General features: G+C 38.2%; 1 protein-coding gene across 2 annotated transcripts; it reads left to right on the top strand.

Moving 5' to 3' along the window:
• LOC109354738 (auxin transport protein BIG) lies at positions 185-22,385 on the top strand. 2 transcript variants are annotated; one of them, XR_002108592.1, is made up of 15 exons: positions 185-524; positions 1,087-1,193; positions 2,734-2,896; positions 2,989-9,071; positions 9,641-10,258; positions 10,367-10,547; positions 12,107-12,341; positions 12,417-16,955; positions 17,039-17,261; positions 17,483-17,884; positions 17,976-18,119; positions 19,142-20,167; positions 20,588-21,091; positions 21,341-22,232; positions 22,269-22,365. XR_002108592.1 is itself a non-coding variant. In XM_019597436.1 (14 exons), exons 1-14 carry the CDS (start codon positions 275-277, stop codon positions 22,169-22,171), a joined length of 15,306 nt encoding a protein of 5,101 aa, XP_019452981.1. In that variant the 5' UTR covers positions 185-274; the 3' UTR covers positions 22,172-22,385. The 2 variants fall into 2 exon arrangements, 1 of the variants encoding a protein (XP_019452981.1); XM_019597436.1 differs by having other exon boundaries at positions 21,341-22,385.

The raw sequence follows: 24,005 nt of genomic DNA, 5'->3' as shown, positions 1-24,005 counted from the left end.
ATACAAAAGATGAATCAAAAATCAAAATTGTATTTGAATTGAAATTAAGATAATCATACAAAATTGAAATTTAATAGAAACATTATAGATAAAATTCTACTCATTTCCCATTATGTACTTGTTGGTTAAGTAAAGCACATCACTTGTCTAAATAGCTTGAACATTTCCAACATAGTATAAAATTACCATTAACACCCTCAACTCTGCTTCATCTTTTTTCTATATCACTTCAGTTACTCTCTCTCTCTCTCTCTCTCTCTCACTAGAACTTTCTATGGCGGAGAATCTCATCAACCTCGCCGATGTTCTCTTCGCCGGCGCTACTCCCTCGCCGGAAGATCTTTTACAGAAGCTGCGCTCCGATGATAACGTTAGATCAGCACTTAACGCCTTCTACTCCGTTCTCCGCCGCGGCCTCGAAGTCGACGGCGATATCCTCCGCCTTCAATCATGGAACCTCTCTCAGATTCAGGCGATTTCTTCGTTCTCTTATGCGATCGCTTTTGCTACTCGATCTTTGTCAGGTATCGTTCACTGTATTTCAATCATTTCTCGCGGATTCTGTTTCAATTTCGATAATTCGTAGCGTTTTCTAAACCTTGCTTACGATTTTCTAGTTCATGTAGTTTGCTTATCTCGTGTTCGTAGTAGTAGATTGTGTGATCCTGATTTTGATGTTCTTTTAGTTTTGATGTTGTTATTCAGTGGTTTTTAAGAGTATATATCTGTTTTTATGGATGGATCAGTTGACAACGGTGTAAGCCAAAAACATTCTTATACTGAATAACATTGTATTTGATAATTTTCTCATGGAATTAGGCTTGAATTGAAAACTGCTACTGCATTGGTATATATGAAGCTGTACATTAATCTGGAATTATTTAGTTTTTCAATGATATGCATCAGGGAAATGAAGTGCTATTTGATTACTTTCTTACTGATGTTCAAAATTTGAAACAAATGGTCAAGACGATGGATAATTATAATAATTCAATGGTTGAATTGATAAAATTCATATTATATGTGTGGGAAAATAGTTGCTGTTTAATTTTGGTCGGTCTTGTTTGTGGTGGTTTGCATGAATAGTGGAGCAAGCAGAAGGGATACTTGTTGCAATTGTGCAGCGGTCAATAGAATTTGCTGTGAGCTATTTGGAGAAATCGGAGTTTGATGGCAACGATCTAGGGATTCAGGTATGTTGTGCTGCAGGCTTTAACTTTGGAAGAAAGCCGTTTTTTCATTCCTTGATCAAATATGGATCACAGGGCAGAAATAAGCAATGAAAACTGTGCACTAATTTAGGAGCCTGAAAAGGAAAGGATTGAAGTCCTTTTCCTAATAAAGTAAATACCTAAAAATCAGAAAGGAATTTATAGGACCTAGGAAAACGAAGTTAGTCAATTATGGCTTGTTCTTCTTTTCCAAATCATCATCCAACCCTCCCCCTCAAGCTGGGTGGTAGATGTTGATGATGGCCATGTCGAATATTAGGTTCTGATAATCAGCTCTTGGAAGAGCTTTAGTTAAGATGTCTGCTGTTTGGCGCCATGGGGGTGCATATTCAAGTCTGATTTATAGTGTGGGGGTCTGTCTCCACATGTTTGGTTCTATCGTCTTGAACTGGGTTCGACAAAGTAGCGTTGTTCGTGAGATTGTATAACAATAATGAATAACCACTATCAGTATCTTCAAATCCCTCAAACTGTGTCAGACCTTAATACTGTAGTTCGATGAAATCCTAAGTTCCTTAAGCTTTCCTTACATTCAAATTCCTTCACAAAGACTGGAACTGCTCCCATACCATCTTAGAATTTGAAGAATATGAAATTGTTATTCATTCAAAATCAGATGATACATCAATAAGTTATACATACACCTGGATAATAAATGCTTGCCTATTTTCAAGAAGTAATTGTCCAATTCCTATCCAGTAATAACTCTAGTTATTTACTAAGCGAGGAATCATAATACCATTTGTTGTTTCCAGCACATTATTTCTTAGGATAGTTAACTAAACACAGTTTTCCACAAGTTACCTTCATAACTCTTAATTGCCTTAGTTAGCCGAGTCATTCTTTTAATGTTAAAGTGATTGTACAACTGTTAAGCTTGATGAGCAAGCTCTATTTCTCGGTTAATTAAATCAGAACCAGTGTCAGAGCACACTTTTTCTCTTCACTCTTTCTTAAGTTTTACCCCTTCATTTTTGAACTGGAGTACCTTAAGTTAAGAAGCCTTTGTAAGACATTTATTAATCTCAATGATTTAATTGTATTTTGGACTGATCTTTATATCTTGCTTCTGATAGTAGTTCATGTATTGTATTTTTATCAGTTCTGATTTCTGTCCCTGAAGGTATAATAAAGGTCTTTTGCGAATATCCATTTAGAATAAACTCATGTCTGGTGAGCATTGCATAAATTAACTAAGGCAACTTAATGTGATGAATGTGTTCTGGGACAGATTGGAAGAGTGCTTTCAGAAAAAAAAAAATTCACATTAAGTTTGTTTTCTTTTATATGTTTGGGTGTATATCCAAGGTGGATAAGCCTATGTTTTTCATGGCCTCAGATAGTGGAATTTATATGGCTGTTCATCTAAAATAAATTATTTATCTGCTCACTAGTCACAACATATCCTTTACCAATACTTATGCATTAAGCTGTGCTCTTTTTTGGTAGATTGGTGGTCATTTTTTGTGCATTTCCCTAATTATTGTTGAAAATATTTCAGAACAATATGATACATCTTTTAGAGATAGCTTTGGTAGATGAAATGGATACGGTGGCAGACATGTTGCAACCGACATCTGCAAGTGCCTTGGTAGATATGTTGCCTGTCGTTGATGCTTATTGTGGTAAATTTGTAGATGACTACACCAAATGCCATCTACAAGGTATCATCTTCTTGCCTAATAATCAACATTCCATTTATTGTTGTCTCGTCATGGTTTCCTGCCATTCTAACCAAACAGTGCATTTGCAAAAGGTTTCAGATGCTCAAAGGAAGAGAAAACAGTGGATTGGCTTCTGAAGACTTTAGATTCTGAACGTGTCCCACCTGATAGGCAAAGATCTGGATTTAATGCACTGACTTATTGCCAAGATCTCAATAAATTTGTCTTTCTGTCCCAGCACTGGGCTGTTATCCATGGACAGTGCACTCCTCGCTTGATCTTGCTATGCAATAAACTTAATAATGTCAGAGGTGCATTTCATGAGAAGGCAGTGGGCCAAAGTTTTCGAATGAGACTGTCATTCACATTGAGGATGTTAAAATTACTCACAACTCTCACGAAGGATGTTCCTTATGTTGAATATGATGTCTCATTGGTGAGGGCAGTTGCCTCATACACTGATGCTTTATCAAGTCTGTTCAGAGTTCAATTTGAGTTTGTGGATACCGATGCTACTATTGAAGGAAGTTTCGAGAGCATTGTCTTAATGGTTGTGGAAGAGTTTCTTCACAATGTTCAGGTTATTTTTGGCAATAGCAGTGCTACCCAGAATATTCAAGCATGTATTATAGCATCCATATTGGGGAGTTTGGAATCTTCTGTTTGGAGATATGATAAGTCATCTCTAAACTTGAATCCCCCTTTAGCTTACTTCCCCCGATTCGTTGAGAAAGCACTGAAACTCATTAATGATCTAAAGATGCAAAGGCATCAGGTTCCTCTTGAGTGGAAAGATTTTGGTGCAGAACTTTTTGGCAGTTCTACTGGTTCACAGAATGATTCTCTGTCATGCCTCTTTCATCTGGAGAGTGTTCCTCTGGGGAAGAGTTACACATCTGATGAGCTTCTGAAACTGATATTTCCTTCATCAAGCCAATGGATTGACAATTTGCTGCAACTTGCTTTGTTCCTTTATTCTGAAGGTCTAAAATTAATGCCAAAAATGGAGAGGTCGTATTCTAGTTCTGCAAAAGTTACAGGCACATCTGATATTGAGAATGCAATTTGCCATGAGGATGAGGCTCTTTTTGGAGATCTTTTCTCTGAGACTGGACGTTCTGTTGCATGTACTGATGGGTGTGAGCAACCACCAGCTGCTACCTTGATTTCTAATTCCAGCTATCATAATATGCCAATCCAAGCTGCTATAGAACTTCTGAATTTCCTTAAAACATGCATCTTCTCTGCAGAATGGCATCCTTCTCTTTATGTGGATGGATGCAACAAGCTCAGCAGTAGACACATTGATATTTTGCTTTACCTACTCAATTGCCAAGGCTGTTGTTCTGAAGATAAAAGTTTTTCTCCACACGAGGACACGAAGATTGGGCATATCCATGAACTATGTTATGATCTTTTTTACAACCTTCTGATGAACCATGCTTTGTCTGATTCACTTGAAGATTACCTTGTGGAGAAGATCCTAATAGTTGAGAATGGTGCATTTTGTTATGATGATAGGACTTTGACCCTACTTGCTCATACTTTGTTTTGTAGGGTGGGTTCTACTGGTAGTCAGTTGAGAACCAAGATTTATAGGGGATATGTTTCATTTGTTTTTGACATGGTGAAATCTGTTTGTACAAAGTGTCCGAGTTTTAAAGATCTTGTTGGGACTCTTCCCTCGCTTTTTCACATCGAGGTAGTTCTTATAGCATTCCACCTGTCTGATGAAGCAGAAAAAGTAATGATGGTAAACTTAATCTTTTCAACCTTCAAAGAAGTTGCTAACCTGGCATTGGATTTGAACAACACGCAGTTAACATGCTGGGCTTTAGTGGTTTCGAGGCTGATCTTAGTTCTTCGTCATTTGATATTTCACCAACAAACTTGTCCAACAGCATTGCTTTTAGATGTCCGATCTAAATTGAGGATTGTATCCCAGTCTGAACCATCAATGTCAAATAAGGTGAATGATCACCTTTCATCATGGCCATCAACTGCATTGAAAAATCTTATGGGTGCATTGGTTGGAGAGGAAGTTGTCAGTAGCTTGACTGAACAACTGATTGATTTTTCAGGATTTCCTGTTTCACTTGGTAGGGATGACTTGACAATCGATTGCTTAACTTCAAAGTGGGAGGACATTTATTTGACCTTTTCACTGGTTCTGGGACTTTGGAGGGGTAAAAAGGCCTCAGCAGTGGTGGATCTCATTGTTGAAAGGTATTTTTTCACTCTTTGTTGGGATATCCCCTGTGCAGGCTCTGAAGAACATCCAATCATATCATGTAGTCGGGACCACCCTCTTGATCTATGTGACATGTTGCATTTTTCCTACTTCAGCCATTCACTTTTAGGCCATCAGCAACTAATTGAGAAGTTCACTACTTGTCCGGATACTGTATTGAGCTTGCTTCAGCATTTAAGTGCTATGTCGATGCCTGAAGGAATTGAGGAATTTGGTTGGGATTTCCTTAGAAGTGGAATGTGGCTATCTCTGATACTCTCCTTTACTAATACTGGAATATTGAAATATTTTATGGACAATGAAATTTCTGGACAAGGTCTTAACTGGACAGATAATTATTTTGGAGATCAGACATATGTTGAACTGGCCGGAAACATGATATCCTCAATGATTGCCTCTGGTCAATTTCCATTATTAGTGAGGCTTTTTTCTTCCTTGCTGAACAAATATGTGAAGATTCATCAAAAAGCTTTCCTTGCTACCATTACTTCCAGGCAAAATCAGGCTTCTGGGTTTTTACCAGTCTTGCTTCTAAAACATACTAGAATTGACAAATTCTTGCAGGGCGAGCTCCTGGAGAGGAGTAGTTCCAATGAAAGTGAGCTGGAGTCTTGTCTTACCCTCTTATCAAGGTTCGATTCCACTGTCGATAAAAAAGCTTCAGGAATTCTATCTAGAACCTCTTGGGAGTGCATGTTTCATGGTTTTCCTTTTCATCTTTCTACTCCTAGTGCAACTATGTTTTCTTGTATAGTTAGCATTAGAGGACTTATCTTTGCTCTGGATGGATTGCTCAAAATAAATGAAGCAGGAGGAAATGTTGATATGGATGTTGAGGTCCTCAGAGAAATTCTGGATGCAGTAATGAATATCAAGTTTGATAAAATCTTCGAAAATATTCATGTGAAATGTGACACTATCTACCACAGTTTGACTGCAGAACTTGAATGGTCAGACTATGGTAACTTAATTTTAGTAAAGCAAATGGAAGGATTTCTAAGGGACATTAGTGCTGGAGGAGTTAGTGATGGCAATATTCTTGAATGGATAATCTGCCAGGTAATGGAGATATTAAGCAGCCTTAAAAAAGACCCTTCAAAGTCTGTTATGCTCAACTTATATCTTGGTCTGGAAAGTGTGCCAGTTCAGATCAACAAACATTTGGAGTTGCATCATAGTGACTGTTTGTTTCTAATTGACTCGCTAGATACGTGCTGCTCTGAATCAGTGAATGTCAAGGTTCTTGGTTTCTTTGTGGATCTTGTATCTGGCGAGCTATTTCCTGATCTCAAAAAGAAGATACAAAGGAAATTTCTTGACAAAGATAGTAGTTGCTTAGCTCAATGGTTGGAAAGGAGGATTTTAGGCACCGTAGTGGATTCTTCTAGTGGGGTCAATTGTGCAAATGGGAGCTCCAGTTCACTTAGGGAAACAACAATAAATTTTGTTTTGTGCCTTGTATCATCACCCTCTGAGCAACAATCAAAAGAATTGCAAAATCATATGTTTGAATCTGCACTGTTAGCACTTGATACTGCTTTTTTGCTATTTGACATACATGTAGCAAGGTCATATTTTAATTTCATCGTTCAAATTTCAAGAGGAGAATCATTGATGAAACAGCTTTTGAAGAGGACTGTAATGTTGACGGAGAAGCTGGCAGGCAATGACAATCTGCTTCCAGGTCTCAAGTTTCTATTTGCCTTTATTGAAACTGTCTTGAGTGATTGCGGATCTGGTATAATTTCCTCACGAAGAACAACTAAGAAGTGTTCATCTGGAAATACTTCTGGGGCATTAGGACATGTGGATGTTCGACCAGTTGGATCCATGAAGAATTCTGAGACATTTACTCTCTCTGCTAATCAAGAGGGATCAGTCTCTCTTGAATGTGATGCAACTTCTGTAGATGAGGACGAGGACGAGGATGATGCAACTTCTGATGGTGAGGTTGTTAGCATAGATAAGGATGATGAAGATGCTAACAGTGAAAGGTCCCTTGCCTCTAAAGTTTGCACATTTACTTCTAGTGGCAGCAATTTCATGGAACAACATTGGTACTTTTGCTATACATGTGACCTGACCATATCAAAAGGCTGTTGCTCTGTCTGTGCAAAGGTTTGCCATCGGGGCCACCGTGTTGTCTACTCCCGCTCAAGTCGATTCTTTTGTGACTGTGGAGCTGGGGGTGTTAGGGGTAGTAACTGTCAATGCTTGAAACCTCGGAAATTCATTGGAGGTAGCAGTGCACCTGTTCGTGGGACTAATACTTTCCAGCAATTTTTACCCTTTTCTGAAGACGGAGATCAGCTGCCAGATAGTGATTCTGATTTTGATGAGGATATGAGTTCAGATGTAGATAACTTAGTCAGATTATCTATTCCAAAAGAATTTCAAGATGGGATTCTATTGTTATTGGAAGAGCTTGATATTGAGAATCGGGTGCTCCATCTTTGTTCTTCTTTGATGCCATCTATAATTACCAGAAGAGCCTCTCACCATAATAAGGATAAAAAAATCAGTTTGGGTGAAGACAAGGTCATTTCTCATGGCGTTGACCTGTTACAACTGAAGAAAGCATATAAAAGTGGATCAATAGATCTAAAGATAAAGGTAGATTATTCAAATGCCAAGGAGCTTAAATCACAATTAGCAAGTGGTACTCTTGTGAAGTCCTTGCTTAGTGTCAGTATTCGAGGTCGACTTGCCGTTGGTGAAGGTGATAAAGTTTCTATTTTTGATGTTGGACAGTTAATTGGTCAAGCTACCATTGTACCTGTCACAGTTGACAAGACCAATGTGAAGCCCCTTTCTAAAAATGTTGTTCGCTTTGAAATTGTACAACTTGCATTCAATCCTGTGGTCGAGAACTATCTTGTTGTAGCAGGCTATGAAGATTGCCAGGTCCTCACTTTGAATCCTCGCGGTGAAGTGATTGACCGCCTTGCCATTGACCTGGCTCTGCATGGCGCATATGTTAGACGGGTGGATTGGCTTCCAGGCTCACAAGTACAGTTAATGGTTGTCACTAATAGATTTGTCAAAATATATGACCTGTCCCTGGACAACATCAGTCCATTGCATTACTTCACTTTGCCAGATGACCTGATTGTGGATGCCACTCTTTATCCAGCATCCCAGGGAAAAATGTTTCTTGTAATTCTTTCAGAAAATGGAAACATATTCAGGTTAGAGCTGTCAGTCAATGGGAACGTTGGGGCTATTCCATTGAAAGAAGTTATACAGGTTCAGGGGAAAGAAATTCATTCAAAAGGCTCATCATTGTACTTCTCTTCAACTTATAGGCTGTTGTTCATATCCTTTCATGATGGTACCACATTGATAGGCCAGCTAAGTTCTGATGCAGCCTCTTTAGTTGAGTTTTCTTCTATATACGAGGAGCAAGAAAGTAAGCTGTTGCCTGCTGGGATACATCATTGGAGAGAATTGCTGTCTGGAAGTGGATTATTTATATGCTTATCAAGTATGAAGTCAAATTCTGCACTTGCTGTGTCAATGGGGGAACATGAAATGTTTGCACAGAGCATGCGGCATTCAGTGGGTTCAACCTCACCTATAGTTGGTGTGACTGCATACAAACCGGTATCAAAGGATAAAATCCACTGTCTTGTGTTACATGATGATGGTAGCCTTCAAATATATTCGCATGCTCCTGTGGGTGTAGATGCTAGTGTTAGCGCAGCATCGGAGAAAGTTAAGAAATTGGGCTCTGGTATCCTCAATAAAGCTTATGCCGGTACAAATCCTGAATTTCCTCTTGATTTCTTTGAGAAGACTATGTGCATTACATCAGATGTCAAGCTAGGCGGTGATGCCATCAGAAACGGGGACACTGAAGGTGCCAAACAAAGTTTGTTAAATGAAGATGGTTTTCTTGAAAGTCCCAGCCCTGGTGGTTTTAAGGTAATCTTTGTTTCTTGTTACTTTTGTTTTGAAGTTAATACTTTTTGATAGAAAAGCTTTTTCTTAAAGAAAAGAGTAAGAAAACTTATGCACAACAAGGGTGAGGATAAGGTATCCTGTGAAACAAGTAAAACCAAAAGGGAGAAAACAGAACTAGAGAAAAATTAATTACCAAGGGGCTTCCAATCTTGTTATAGATTAGAGATGGAAACTCTACCAAAAGAGAAAAGAATAGAGATGATAAGACCCTTAAATTAGTCACCAATGAGGCTAAAAGCACACAAGATTTGCATAAAATGTATGTTCAGTCTCCATTTTGACTTTCTTTCCTGCTTCAAACAAGCACATTTTTTTTGGGTAGGGGAGGCTACCTCATAGTTCGGCCAGGGAATGCCAAAAGCCTACAGATGTTGGCTTACATTAGACAAATTCACTTAGTCTCAGTATAATGATGGCAACCAGTCACTAGCAGTCTTGTTAGTTGCTTTAAATCTAATGACCATCTTTCAGAAGTTGTTGATTGTACCTTCTTATTTCCCTAATTTCTTCCTGTTTGCACTTATTTACAGATATCTGTCTTCAATTCCAACCCTGACATAGTCATGGTTGGCTTTCGAGTTCATGTTGGTAATACATCTGCAAGTCACATACCTTCTAGTATCTCTATTTTCCAGAGAGTTATTAAGTTAGACGAAGGAATGAGGTCCTGGTATGATATTCCATTTACTGTTGCCGAATCATTACTTGCTGATGAAGAATTTTCACTCTCAGTTGGGCCCGCTTTTAATGGCTCATCACTTCCCAGAGTAGACTCACTTGAAATTTATGGTCGAGCTAAAGATGAATTTGGTTGGAAAGAAAAAATGGATGCAATCTTGGATATGGAAGCAAGAGTACTTGGTTCGAACTCATCGCACAATGGCTCTGGGAAGAAGCACCGATCAATACAGTCTGCTTCTATTCAGGAGCAAGTAATAGCAGATGGGCTTCAGCTAATTACCAAGTTTTATTCATCATGTAGGCAACTGGGTTGCTCAAGGCTTGAGGAAGCAAGAATGGAGCTGGGCAGACTCAAGTGTAAGCAACTACTAGAGGCAATATTTGAGAGTGACCAGGAACCAGTTCTGCAAGCTTCTGCTTGTCATGTCTTACAGGCTGTTTTCCCCAAGAAAGAGATATACCATCAAGTAGTACCTAGTATCCTTTTCTTTCTATATACTGCATTTTTTGGTGCATGACTTTTGCTTATCAATGTGGATGTAACGCTATTTATTTTTGGGCTCTTCTCACATTAGGTTAAGGATACCATGTGGCTTCTTGGAGTGGTTAAGTCATCATCATCACTGTTGTCAAGGCTCGCTCTTGGTGGTACTGTAGGGAGTTGGATTATTGATGAGTTTACTGCTCAGATGCGTGCAGTTTGTAAGATTGCATTGCAACGCCGTTCTAATTTTGCAACATTTCTGGAGACAAATGGTATGTTTGCATTTATGACTTATTCTTAAATTCATATCACTTATCTGTTTAATAAAAAAGGGTGCCTTGCACAAGGCTCCCACTTAGTGGGATCCAGGGAGGGTAGACATACACAGCCTTACCCTCCCTAGTGAAGAGGTTGTTTCCAGGATTTTAACACAATACCTCCATATCACGAGGCAAAAAACTTACCAATTGGCTGAGGCTCACCCTACAAAAAGGGCGGCCCAATGCACGAGGCTCCCACCTAGTGGAGTCCAGAAAGGGTAAATTTAGGCAGCCTTACCTTGACAAATGAAAAGACTATTTACCAGGAGTTGAACCCATGACTTCCAGGTTACAAGGCTCATCCGATATCACTGAACTGTTTTAAAATAAACATAAAATTGGTCGGATGGGGTAAGTGTATGTATGACACCAACGATGGTACACCAATACCTGCTAGATACTATGACTAATTGACTATCACGTGATTGTCTCTCCCGAAGTTGGCTACTTTGATGTATATAGGGTTGAACTTAGTTTTCAGTTCCTCAAACTTAAGTCTTGCTTATATATTAGGGGATGGACTTTATTTTCAGTTCCTCAAACTTAATTCTTGCTTTTTATTGCATCATAATATTCATTCCTGTTACATCCTATTAGAATATTAAAATTGAGTAAATATTAAGGTTGAAACAAGACACATGAATAAATAAAAAAAGTGAGAGTTGAGAGTTTTCTTCCAAATAGATCTTTGTTTTCATTTGTTTCTCTTCTGCCTTCCTTGCATATCCTCCTGGTTGAAAACAAAATGAACAATATTCCTGAAAGGTCTTTGAATTTATAAATATAAAATTAAAATAAATCATGTCTAGTCATTGAGTAATTAATGCATGTAATAATTTCAGTAGCAAGTTATGGTTATGCTTCTAGTTTCTCTTCATGAAAAACTCAGTGTTATGATATTTTATTTCTATGTTGCACAGAGATCTAATTTAAGCACTAACTCTAGATTGAGAAAAAAATTAGACAATTACTTGAGTGAATGGGTATGATAACTCAAGCAATCTTTCTTGTCATATAAACGCATTCTTGCAACCTCTTAGTTGAATTTTATGCCCTGCATCAGTTCATCTATTAATTATGGATAAGCCTAATTTTCCATTTTTCATAGAACTGGCTGTTGGTTGCTACATTCTTTTGTTTGCATACTCTCACATTATATATTTCAAGTCACTAATGTGCCGTTACTTTGGATTATCGGAGGGGAGCATTTGGAAGAGCTTATAGAGGGTTTAGTTGGACTTACGAAAACAGATTTTGAAAATAGTTTATGACCTCACCTTCCTATAAGTTCTTGTGACCTTATTTCAGTTATGTAATCAGTGAAGCTTATGAAAATAAACTCTTTTTTGCTTATTCCAAACCACCTTATTGAATAAGTGCTTAATTAAGATGTTTACTCAAACAAGCCCTAAGTGAATGAATTCATTTTGCTCAGTTTGGACATATTTTGTTATACTTGGTACTCTTCTGATATGATATAAGCTGCATATTGTTCTGGACTTCTGGTGTAGGTTCACAAGTGCTGGATTCACTCATGCAAGTTCTATGGGGAATTCTGGACTTCGGGAAGCCTGACACACAAACTATGAACAGCATTGTTATGTCTGCAGTTGAACTTATTTATTGCTATGCTGAGTGCTTGGCTTTACATGGCAAAGATGCAGGAGTGTGCTCTGTTGCACCTGCTGTAGTATTACTCAAGAAACTTCTTTTTTCATCCAATGAAGCTGTTCAAACGGCTAGCAGGTAGTTTTGCTCATTACAGTTTCACTCTTTTCTAAATTTGTTGTCCAGTTTTTCACAATTTTCTTTTCCTTTCAGTTTGGCCATATCATCAAGATTTCTTCAGGTTCCATTTCCAAAGCAGACTATGTTAGCTACAGACGATGCTGCTGAGGGTGTAGTGACTATTCCAGGCCCTGCTGATACAAGTGTTGGAAATAACCAAGTCATGGTTGAAGAAGATGCTATCACTTCATCTGTTCAATTCAGTTGTGATGGTTGCTCTACTGTACCTATACTTAGGCGAAGATGGCATTGTAGCATTTGTCCTGATTTTGACTTGTGTGAGGCTTGTTATGAGGTATTAGATTCAGACCGGCTTCCTCCACCACATTCAAGAGATCATCCTATGACAGCAATTCCAATTGAAGTGGATTCAGTAGGAGATGGCAATGAATTTCACTTCACACCTGAAGATGTTAGTGACCCAAACTTGTTGTCTGTCCCAGCTGATAGCAACACACATAGTTCTTCTCCATCAATCCATGTCTTGGAACCTAATGATTCTGGAGGCTTTTCTGCTTCATTGACTGATCCTGTTTCAATTTCTGCATCAAAACGAGCGATAAACTCATTACTTCTTTCTGGGCTTCTTGAACAATTAAAAGGGTGGATGGATACAACCTCTGGAGTCCAAGCAATTCCTGTTATGCAGCTTTTCTATAGGTTGTCATCTGCTGTGGGTGGACCTTTTATAGACAGCTCAAAGCCTGATAGCTTAGATTTAGAGAAACTAATCAAGTGGTTCTTGGATGAGATTAATCTCAACAGACCATTTGTAGCCAGAATCCGATCATCATTTGGAGAAGTTGCAATTGTGGTCTTCATGTTTTTCACATTGATGCTTAGAAACTGGCATCAGCCTGGTGGTGATGGTTCCATGCCAAGACAGAGTGAAACTACTTGCACACTGGACAAAAATGTCATCCAATTTCCACCATCCACTTCAGCCAGTGCAAAGACTTCAGTGGATGACCAAGAGAAGAATGACTTTGCATCACAGCTTATTCAAGCTTGCGATTCTCTTAGGCAGCAATCTTTTGTAAATTATTTGATGGATATACTGCAGCAGCTAGTGCATGTTTTCAAATCTCCTGTTAATAATGAAAGCATGCATAGTTTGAACACAGGGCTAGGATGTGGGGCTCTGCTCACAGTACGTAGAGATTTACCAGCTGGTAATTTTCTGCCTTTCTTTTCTGATTCATATGCCAAGGCGCATCGAACAGACATCTTTATTGATTACCACAGGCTGTTGCTAGAGAATGCTTTCCGACTGGTGTACACCCTTGTTCGTCCAGAAAAGCATGACAGAACTGGTGAAAAGGAAAAGGTCTACAAGATGTCATATGGCAGGGATTTGAAGCTAGATGGATATCAAGATGTTCTCTGTAGTTACATTAATAATCCTCATACTAATTTTGTAAGAAGATATGCCAGGAGGCTTTTCCTGCATCTCTGTGGGAGCAAGTCACACTATTACAGTGTTCGGGACACTTGGCAGTTCTCTAGTGAAGTAAAGAGACTTTATAAGCACATAAACAAGTCAGGCGGCTTTCAAAATCCCATCCCGTATGAAAGAAGTGTGAAGATTGTGAAGTGTCTTTCCTTGATGGCAGAAGTAGCAGCTGCACGTCCTCGGAACTGGCAAAAATATTGTTTGAGGCATGGAGATATTTTGTCCTTCCTGATGAATGGAGTATTTTATTTCGGAGAAGAGTCTGTTATTCAGACTCTTAAACTTCTTAATTTGGCCTTCTATACAGGAAAGGATAATAGTCACACTTCACAAAAAACAGAGTCAACAGATGTGAGATCAAACAAATCAGGTACCACGCTTCAAGAATCAAAGAAGAAAAAGAAAGGTGAAGATGGTCCAGAATCTGGTTCTGAAAAGTCCTATTTGGATATGGAAGCACTCGTAGATGTCTTCAGTGACAAGAATGGAGATGCCTTACAACAGTTCATAGATTGTTTCCTTCTGGAGTGGAATTCAAGCACTGTACGTGGAGAGGCCAAACTAGTCCTGTGTGGTGTCTGGCATCATGCTAAACCAACATTCAAAGACACTATGTTAATGGCTCTCCTTCAAAAAGTTAAGTTCCTTCCGATGTATGGTCAGAATATTGTGGAGTATACTGAACTTGTGACTTGGTTGCTTGGAAAATCCCCTGATACTGGCTCAAAACACCACATTTCTGAACTTGTGGACCGATGCTTGACGCCTGATGTTATTAAGTGCATATTTGAGACACTCCATTCACAGAATGAGCTGTTAGCTAACCATCCAAATTCCTGCATCTATAATACTTTGAGCGGCATTGTGGAATTTGATGGGTACTATCTTGAAAGTGAACCTTGTGTTGCCTGCAGCTCCCCTGAAGTACCTTACAGCAGGATGAAGTTAGAATCTCTAAAATCTGAAACAAAGTTCACTGACAACCGTATCATAGTGAAATGCACTGGGAGTTACACAATCCAGACCGTGACAATGAATGTTCATGATGCCAGGAAGTCAAAATCGGTGAAGGTTTTAAACCTATATTATAATAATCGGCCAGTTTCAGACTTGTCAGAGTTGAAAAATAACTGGTCTTTGTGGAAGCGTGCAAAAAGTTGTCATCTTGCTTTCAATCAGACTGAACTTAAAGTTGAATTTCCCATTCCCATTACTGCTTGCAACTTCATGATTGAACTAGATTCGTTCTATGAAAATCTTCAGGCATTGTCTCTAGAACCCCTGCAATGCCCTCGTTGTAGTCGTCCAGTCACTGACAAGCATGGTATATGTAGCAATTGTCGTGAAAATGCATATCAGTGCAGGCAATGCCGCAACATTAATTATGAGAATTTAGATTCTTTTCTATGTAATGAATGCGGATACAGCAAATATGGGCGGTTTGAGTTTAATTTCATGGCAAAACCAAGTTTTACATTTGATAATATGGAGAATGATGAAGATATGAAGAGGGGGCTGACAGCCATTGAATCGGAGTCTGAGAATGCTCATAGGCGATATCAGCAACTTTTGAGCTTCAAAAAGCCCTTACTTAAAATTGTATCAAGCATTGGTGAGAATGAAATGGATTCACAACAAAAGGACTCGGTGCAGCAAATGATGGTTTCTTTACCTGGCCCTTCTTGTAAAATCAACCGCAAAATTGCCCTTCTTGGAGTCCTCTATGGTGAGAAGTGCAAAGCAGCTTTTGATTCTGTCAGTAAAAGTGTGCAGACACTGCAAGGGCTACGTAAGGTGTTGATGAATTATTTGCACCTAAAGCATTCTGGTAATGGTGTGGCTTCAAGATTTGTAGTTTCTAGATCACCAAATAACTGCTATGGTTGTGCAACCACATTTATAACACAGTGTCTAGAACTATTACATGTGCTAGCTAGGCATCCAAATTCCAAAAAGCAACTTGTTTCAGCTGGAATTTTGTCTGAATTATTTGAGAATAACATTCATCAAGGTCCTAAAGCTTCCCGTTTCCAAGCAAGGGCTGTCCTTTGTTCTTTATCTGAGGGTGATGTAAATGCAGTTACTAAATTGAACAGTCTGCTACAAAAGAAAGTTATGTACTGCCTTGAGCATCATCGTTCCATGGACATTGCTGTGACTACACGTGAGGAGATGTTATTACTTTCTGAGGTGTGTTCTTTGGCTGATGAATTCTGGGAGTCAAGGCTACGCATTGTATTTCAGTTGTTGTTTTCTTCTATTAAGTTGGGTGCAAAGCATCCTGCTATATCTGAGTATGTCATTCTTCCTTGCCTTAGAATTGTGTCTCAGGCATGTACACCTCCAAAACCTGATACACCAGAGAAAGAGGATGGCCTTGGTAAGCCTTCTGTACAGACAAAGGATGAAAGCGATCCAAATGTATCTGGCTCTATAACTAGTGCTGTTGTTGGGACCAAGTCATTCTGTGATCCATCAGAAAGAAATTGGGATGCCACTCCGAAGACTCGGGATATTCAGTTACTTAGCTATTCAGAATGGGAAAGGGGAGCTTCCTATCTTGATTTTGTTAGGAGGCAATACAAAGTTTCTCAGGCTGTCAAAGGTGCTGGGCAGAGGTTACGAAGCCAAAGGCATGACTACCTGGCACTTAAATATGCTCTGAGGTGGAAGCGTCGTGCCTGTAAAACAGCTAAAAGTGACTTATCATCAGTTTTTGAGTTGGGATCATGGGTTAAAGAACTTATTCTCAGTGCTTGTTCTCAATCCATTAAATCAGAGATGTGCATGCTTATAAGCTTGCTTTGTGCTCAAAGTTCATCCAGGAAATTTCGGTTGCTGAACCTATTGGTGTCTTTGTTACCTGCAACACTTTCTGTGGGTGAAAGTGCTGCAGAATATTTTGAGTTACTATTCAAGATGACAGATTCAGAGGATGCTCGTTTATTTCTGACTGTTCGAGGCTGTTTACAGACAATTTGTACTCTAATTACCCAAGAAGTAAGCAAGGTTGAGTCTCTGGAAAGGAGTCTGCACATTGATATATCTCAGGGATTTATCCTTCACAAGCTCATAGAGCTTCTTAGTAAATTTCTAGAGGTTCCAAATGTCAGATCCAGGTACAACTGCTGCTAGAAGGATTTAACTTTGAGCTTAATATTTTGGGTTTAATCATATCTCATGGAACTAAATCTTTTTGCAGATTCATGCGAGATTACTTGCTTTCTGAAGTTCTTGAAGCGCTTATTGTAATCCGTGGCTTGATAGTTCAAAAGACAAAGTTGATAAGTGATTGCAGTCGGCTTCTAAAAGATCTTTTAGATAGTCTACTGCTAGAAAACAGTGAAAATAACCGACAGTTCATCAAGGCCTGTATCAATGGTTTGCAAATACATGGGGAGGAGAGGAAGGGGCGTGCTTGTTTGGTATGGATTATGAATTCATTTAACATCTTATTTTAATGTTTTATCCTCTAAAACTGTTTGTAGAAATTTTTCATCCGACAAAGTACCAAATTGATTCTGGTTAATAGACAAGATATTCACTTTACGATTTTTTTTACATTCGCTTCGATGTGAATTTACACATGAAACTTACATAGTTTACATGTATCATTTTCTATGAACTAAAAAAGATCTTTTTGCAGTTTATCTTAGAGCAGCTATGCAATCTTATCTGCCCGTCAAAATCCGAGCCTGCATATTTCTTGGTCCTCAACAAGGCTCATACCCAGGAAGAGTTTATTAGGGGATCAATGACTAAAAATCCTTACTCGAGTGCTGAAATTGGTCCATTGATGCGCGATGTTAAGAATAAGATCTGCCATCAGTTGGATTTGTTAGGTCTTGTTGAGGATGACTATGGAATGGAGTTGCTAGTAGCTGGCAATATCATCTCTCTTGATTTGAGCATCGCACAAGTTTATGAGCTAGTTTGGAAGAAATCAAATCAGTCTTCAAACAATGTGACTAATCCCAACTTGTTGTCTCCAAATACTGTCGCCTCATCCAGAGATTTCCCACCTATGACAGTTACATATCGACTCCAGGTTTGTTATTACCATTTCAAATGTGATTTGTCTCATTTATGAAAAAGTTGTTTTTGAATGTATCCTATTGTTTATGATATACACATTCCAGGGAGTGGATGGTGAAGCAACTGAGCCTATGATTAAAGAGTTGGAAGAAGATAGAGAGGAATCTCAGGATCCCGAGGTTGAATTTGCTATAGCTGGTGCAGTTCGTGAATGCGGTGGGCTACAGATATTATTGGGCATGATTCAGGTAGGGATTATTTTATTTTAATGCCCATTGACTTGAATATATTGCACAGTTCTTTCCTGTTGGTTATCATTATTCTGTTTGTGGTATCGTTTCTAAAGTTAAACTTTTATTAATTAGATTTTTTCCTTTTGATATTCTATTGGAAACTTTTGATAATAGTAATAGGAATCGGTGAACATTTAATTGTCATAATTTAAAACTTAGCTGCATTGTGTGTGTGATGCATGAAGCATGGCTTATATCTTGAACTTTCTAGACTGTTAGATCCCTTGGAATGAGATCACACTCAAACATTGTTTACCTGTATGTGTCAGGTAATGAATGTCAAATTGATTCCAAGCATGTATTTTCAAATTAAGCTTGGATTGAAGTGAATTTTTATTTATTATTTTATCATTTACACTTGGATTGAAGCCTTAAATAGAACTATTAATAAAAATTATGTTAGCACAGATATATATTTTTATTCATTGATGAATTTATCATCCAAAATGAGTTACATTTCTTCAGCTTGAAGTAAAACACATTAGATTTGGATACATGAGCCAATTATTAGATAATAGAAGGTTTCAATTATGATGAGATGGCATAAGCAACTATATTTTGACATTATTATATACTTTAGAACTAAATTATATGTTACCTTATCCTCATCACTACATATGATGGTTCATTTCAATGTAGTTGATTTAGTTTTGAAAGTGTTGAGTTCTGTTTTTTGCATTAGCTGTGTCATTACACTTAATAGCAACGATTACTAATTGCCTTGCCTTGGTGTGAGGCATTATGTTCTGCTGGTCTTGATTTCTCTAGTTTGACAAGCATGTTCACTCACGGTTCAGATGTTCTTTGGGTAGAGTTTCTTTCATTTGTTATATAAAAATGACAAGTTTTCTCCATAGGTTTGAGCTATATAATAAACATTGATAATATTATTTCTTTGACTTCATTCACATATTCTTTTGTTTTTGAAGACCATTCCAATCTTTTGAGAAGTTATCTCACTTTTGACTGATGTACAGCATTTGCGAGATGATTTTAAGTCGAACCAGGAGCAGTTGGTGGCAGTTCTTAATCTTCTTATGTACTGTTGCAAAATTAGAGAAAACAGACGGGCCTTGTTGAAGCTAGGGGCTTTAGGCTTACTTCTTGAGACAGCGAGGAGGGCTTTCTCAGTTGATGCCATGGAGCCAGCTGAAGGCATACTTTTGATTGTTGAAACTCTAACATTAGAAGCAAATGAAAGTGACAATATAAGCATCACTCAAAGTGCCCTTACTGTCTCTAGTGAAGAAGCTGGGACAGGTGAACAAGCCAAGAAGATAGTTCTCATGTTCTTGGAGAGATTGTCTCATCCATTGAGCCTTAAGAAATCAAACAAACAGCAGAGGAACACTGAGATGGTTGCTCGAATATTGCCCTACTTGACTTATGGTGAACCGGCTGCCATGGATGCTCTCGTCCAACATTTTAGCCCTTACTTGCAAGATTGGGGAGCATTTGATCTTTTGCAGAAACAGCACCTGGACAATCCCAAGGATGAGAACATGGCCCAGCAAGCTGCAAAGCAGAGGTTCACACTAGAAAATTTTGTTAGAGTTTCAGAGTCACTGAAGACAAGTTCCTGTGGGGAAAGATTAAAGGATATTATCGTAGAGAAAGGTATAACTGGAACTGCAATAAGACATTTGAAACATAGTTTTGCCAATGCAGAGCAGGCTGGTTTTAAGACTAGTGCTGAATGGGGACTGGGATTAAAATTGCCGTCTGTCCCTCTTATATTGTCTATGCTGAGAGGTTTATCCATGGGCCATCTGCTCACTCAAAGGTGTATTGATGAAGAAGGTATCTTACCCTTGCTGCATGCGCTAGAAAGAGTTTCGGGGGAAAATGAGATTGGAGCAAGGGCTGAAAATTTGCTGGACATGCTATCTAACAAGGAAGGAAAAGGAGATGGATTCTTGGAGGAGAAGGTGCGTAAGCTGCGGCATGCTACTAGGGATGAAATGAGGCGCCGGGCTTTGCAGAAGAGGCAGGAGCTGCTTCAGGTATTTTGATCACCGTAGTTTTGCAATTCTGACCACTGAAATTTACTTGTGTTTTTGTTGTCTTTCTTTTCCTTAAGTATGCATTTTTTGAATTTTGTATTCACTAGAAGCAAAAGAGTGGGTGATTGTATACATGCTCACTTCTGTGGTTCTGCCATCTTCTTTGGTGGTCTATTTTTTGTTTCAAACGTAATGATTTGTATAAATTAAGTGATTCTACTTTTTAAATCTCCTTTTACAATAGAAAAGCATGATAAGTTACCAAGAGGTTTCTTTGTTGAGTATACATTGTGTTTACTGCTTCTCTACCTGAATCTTTATTTACATATAGGACATGTGTTTTTTATTTTACCTTTCTACTCTAGTTAGTCCAGTAGAAAATTGTTTTCCTTCTCTAAATTCTACTTTTGTTTGATACAGGGGCTTGGGATGCGTCAAGAACTGTCTTCAGATGGAGGCGAACGCATTGTTGTTTCCCAGCTAGTCCTTGAAGGTTTGGAGGATGTGCAAGAGGAGGAGGATGGGCTGGCATGTATGGTATGCCGGGAGGGATATAGTTTAAGGCCTGCTGATTTACTTGGTGTTTACTCTTACAGCAAGCGTGTGAATCTAGGTGTTGGTGCTTCAGGAAGTGCTCGTGGAGAGTGTGTTTACACTACTGTTAGTTACTTCAATATTATCCATTTCCAATGTCACCAAGAAGCAAAAAGAGCAGATGCTGCATTGAAGAGTCCTAAGAAAGAATGGGAAGGGGCTACCCTAAGAAATAACGAATCTCTTTGTAATTCTTTATTCCCTGTCAAAGGCCCATCTGTACCACTTACACAGTATATTCGGTATGTTGAACAGTATTGGGACAACCTCAGTGCTCTTGGACGAGCTGATGGAAGCAGACTCCGCCTACTGACTTATGACATTGTTCTGGTATGTTGTTCAGCTGCTATGTATATTTTCTCTCTCTTTTATTTCCTGGTGTGAACTTACAGGAGAGCAGGTTAAAAATAATTAAGGAATCTTGCATACAACAAGAAATAAAAACGTTGCATCAGTTAGATAATTCGTTCTCTGGGTCAAATAATTTCTCTCCAAATTGATATATCCACAATTAATTGACACTACATACAAGTAAGTTTTGTCTCACCATGGTATTCATGTATATTTTTCCCTTTGTAGATGCTGGCCCGGTTTGCAACAGGAGCATCATTTAGTGCAGATTGCCGTGGTGGGGGGCGGGAAAGCAATTCTCGGTTCCTCCCATTTATGATCCAAATGGCACGCCATCTCCTTGATCAAGGAAGCCCCTCCCAGCGCCGAACAATGGCCAGAGCTGTATCAGCTTATATTACCTCTTCCACATCAGATGTCAGACCTTCTACTCCATCTAGCACCCAACCTACACCGGGGACGGAAGAAACAGTCCAATTTATGATGGTGAATTCACTTCTATCAGATTCTTACGAATCCTGGCTGCAGCACCGTCGTGCTTTCCTCCAGCGTGGAATTTACCATGCATACATGCAGCATACACATGCTAGATCACCAGCTCGCCCATCATCCACGTTGGATACTGCTCAGAAAATGGAATCTGGAAGTATGAGCCAAAGTGATACTGGAGAAACAGGGCAGAATGATGAGCTGTTGTCTATCATCCGACCAATGCTTGTTTACACCGGCTTGGTTGAGCAGCTACAGCATTTCTTCAAGGGCAAGAAATCCACAAGCACTGCATCTGGAAGAACTGAAGGGGATTCATCTACAACACAAGGGGAAGATGAAAGTGGGACCTTGGAAGGCTGGGAAATTGTCATGAAAGAGCGACTCTTGAACGTGAAACAGCTGCTCGGATTCTCGAAGGAGATGGTGTCCTGGCTTGATGAGATGAATTGTGCTAGTGATCTGCAGGAAGCCTTTGATATAGCTGGCGTTCTACCCGAGGTGTTTTCTGGCGGGTTCACCCAGTGTGAAGACTTTGTCCATGCTGCAATTAATGCAGGGAAAAGCTGAAAATTTGAAGATAATGTTGTGTCCTGCTTTTGATATCCAAAGATTAAGATCTTGTGCTAAAAAGAATGTAAAACACATGTGTTATGTTCTTTTGAACACATGAAGCTTATCTTAAAAAACCCTATCCAATTGCTTGGTACTAAAGCAGAGATGATTATGCTTTTCGGTCATCACAGTCCAATATTTATTGCAAATAGATGATCAAGTTTTCCTCTGGTTTCTTGTCTAGATTTAATATCATTTAGATAGAACATTGTTTAGTTTGAGTCAATTTTATCTCAGTTAATTAGAGGACACTTTGGAGGTCTTGTTAACTTTTAATTTTTCCATCAACAATTAACTGAGATAAAATACATAAATAGTAAAGAAAACCATGTCCATGAATTCAGATTATAATGTGACATGTTATTGGATTATCAAATTATGAAGATGCTATTCATCGGATTCAGTCGGTGAACAAATAGTTTTGAAAAGCCAAAATCCAATTTTAATTGCAATGTGGTGACTGAAATCTATCACAGATTTCTGATTTCAGAACCATCAAGTGCATAGATTGAGTTGGACCCAAATCTTGAGTTGAACAATTCATAGTTAGTTGAGGAAATATATATTATTATTTTCACTTTGGTTCTGAAAAAAAAAAAAATATATATAGATATAACATGGAAAAGAAAACTCAAGATTCTGTTGAATTTGTTGAGCAAAATTATTCTTTAACTGAACTTAAGTTGAGTACTAAGACATTATTTTCTCTTGAAAAAATTATTACTCTTCATGCGGTCCACTACAAAACCACGTCTGAAATTGCATAATCAACATCACCATCTTATGTCTTCCTCAATTATTCAAACCAATGGCACCAATGTACAATGTTCCATCTTTGCCATTCACTTTATTACCATCCATTCATATTCACTCTTAAACAAAAAGTAATCTAAATGAATATTGAATGATGTAATGACTGTCGATAAATCTTTATACTCGTTAAAAAACTCTTGGCTTAATTTATTGTACCCATCTTGGCTCCTTTCTATTGACTCTAGAGTTTGAAAAAGTGGAAATTGTATATTATATATTCTCATGCTTTTTACTTCACTCAAGTCCCAAAAAGAAAGATGCTAATTTTGTTTAGGTAGTGCTCAATTAGTAGAAAGAAGTAATCAATCTATCATAGTCAATTTCAATACCAACAGACATATAGTGGATTAGGAAGCTAAAAATCATTCCATTTCAACTAATAGACTTCATTATCATAATTAAGGCCTAATACTTGCCAATTCTTTCTCAGCTAGTGGTCGATGATTGTGAAATCTTCTTAGACCAATATTTAATTTTTAACTTTCCATTTTAACTTTCTTGTGTACTTCTTCCTCTCCTTTTATTCAAATGATACCATGAGATAAAAATTGAGGGAATAATAAATTTGGGTCTTATGACCAATCTTGAATTTAGGATTAAAAGTTAATTATTGGTCACATGATAATCATGTGTATATACATTTTAATTTTGATCATTCAAGTAAGATTTAATGGTCCATATTAATTATTTTTATTTCTTACAATAGCGTAATGTTTTCACGTGAGTCATTTTATATATATATATAAAAAGTGAAGTTCTTTTTTGTGAAAAAGTTTATTTTTAAAAATTCCACTCCAAATGCTATACATGTATTGTTGCCTCAAATTATATGCATAGGTTATATTTTAACATTCATTGGACATTTGGTTCCCTTTCATTCATTAAGTTATTTTTCAAGCAAATGGAAAGGTTTTAATACCTCTAGCTATATATATTTCTAGTTATTGCCTAACATGAGTGTAATGTATTGTCTCAT

This window comes from Lupinus angustifolius, chromosome LG08, assembly GCF_001865875.1.
Source record: "Lupinus angustifolius cultivar Tanjil chromosome LG08, LupAngTanjil_v1.0, whole genome shotgun sequence".
NCBI classification, from domain to species: Eukaryota; Viridiplantae; Streptophyta; class Magnoliopsida; order Fabales; family Fabaceae; genus Lupinus; species Lupinus angustifolius.
This window is presented reverse-complemented; position numbering and strand designations above follow the sequence as displayed.

Coding starts and splice junctions, on each gene's coding strand:
- LOC109354738 (XM_019597436.1), top strand. CDS start 275: ATGGCGGAGAATCTCATCAACCTCGCCGATGTTCTCTTCGCCGGCGCT. Junction 18,120..19,141: donor TATTATTGGGCATGATTCAG/GTAGGGATTATT, acceptor ACTGATGTACAG/CATTTGCGAGATGATTTTAA. Junction 21,092..21,340: donor TGACTTATGACATTGTTCTG/GTATGTTGTTCA, acceptor TTCCCTTTGTAG/ATGCTGGCCCGGTTTGCAAC.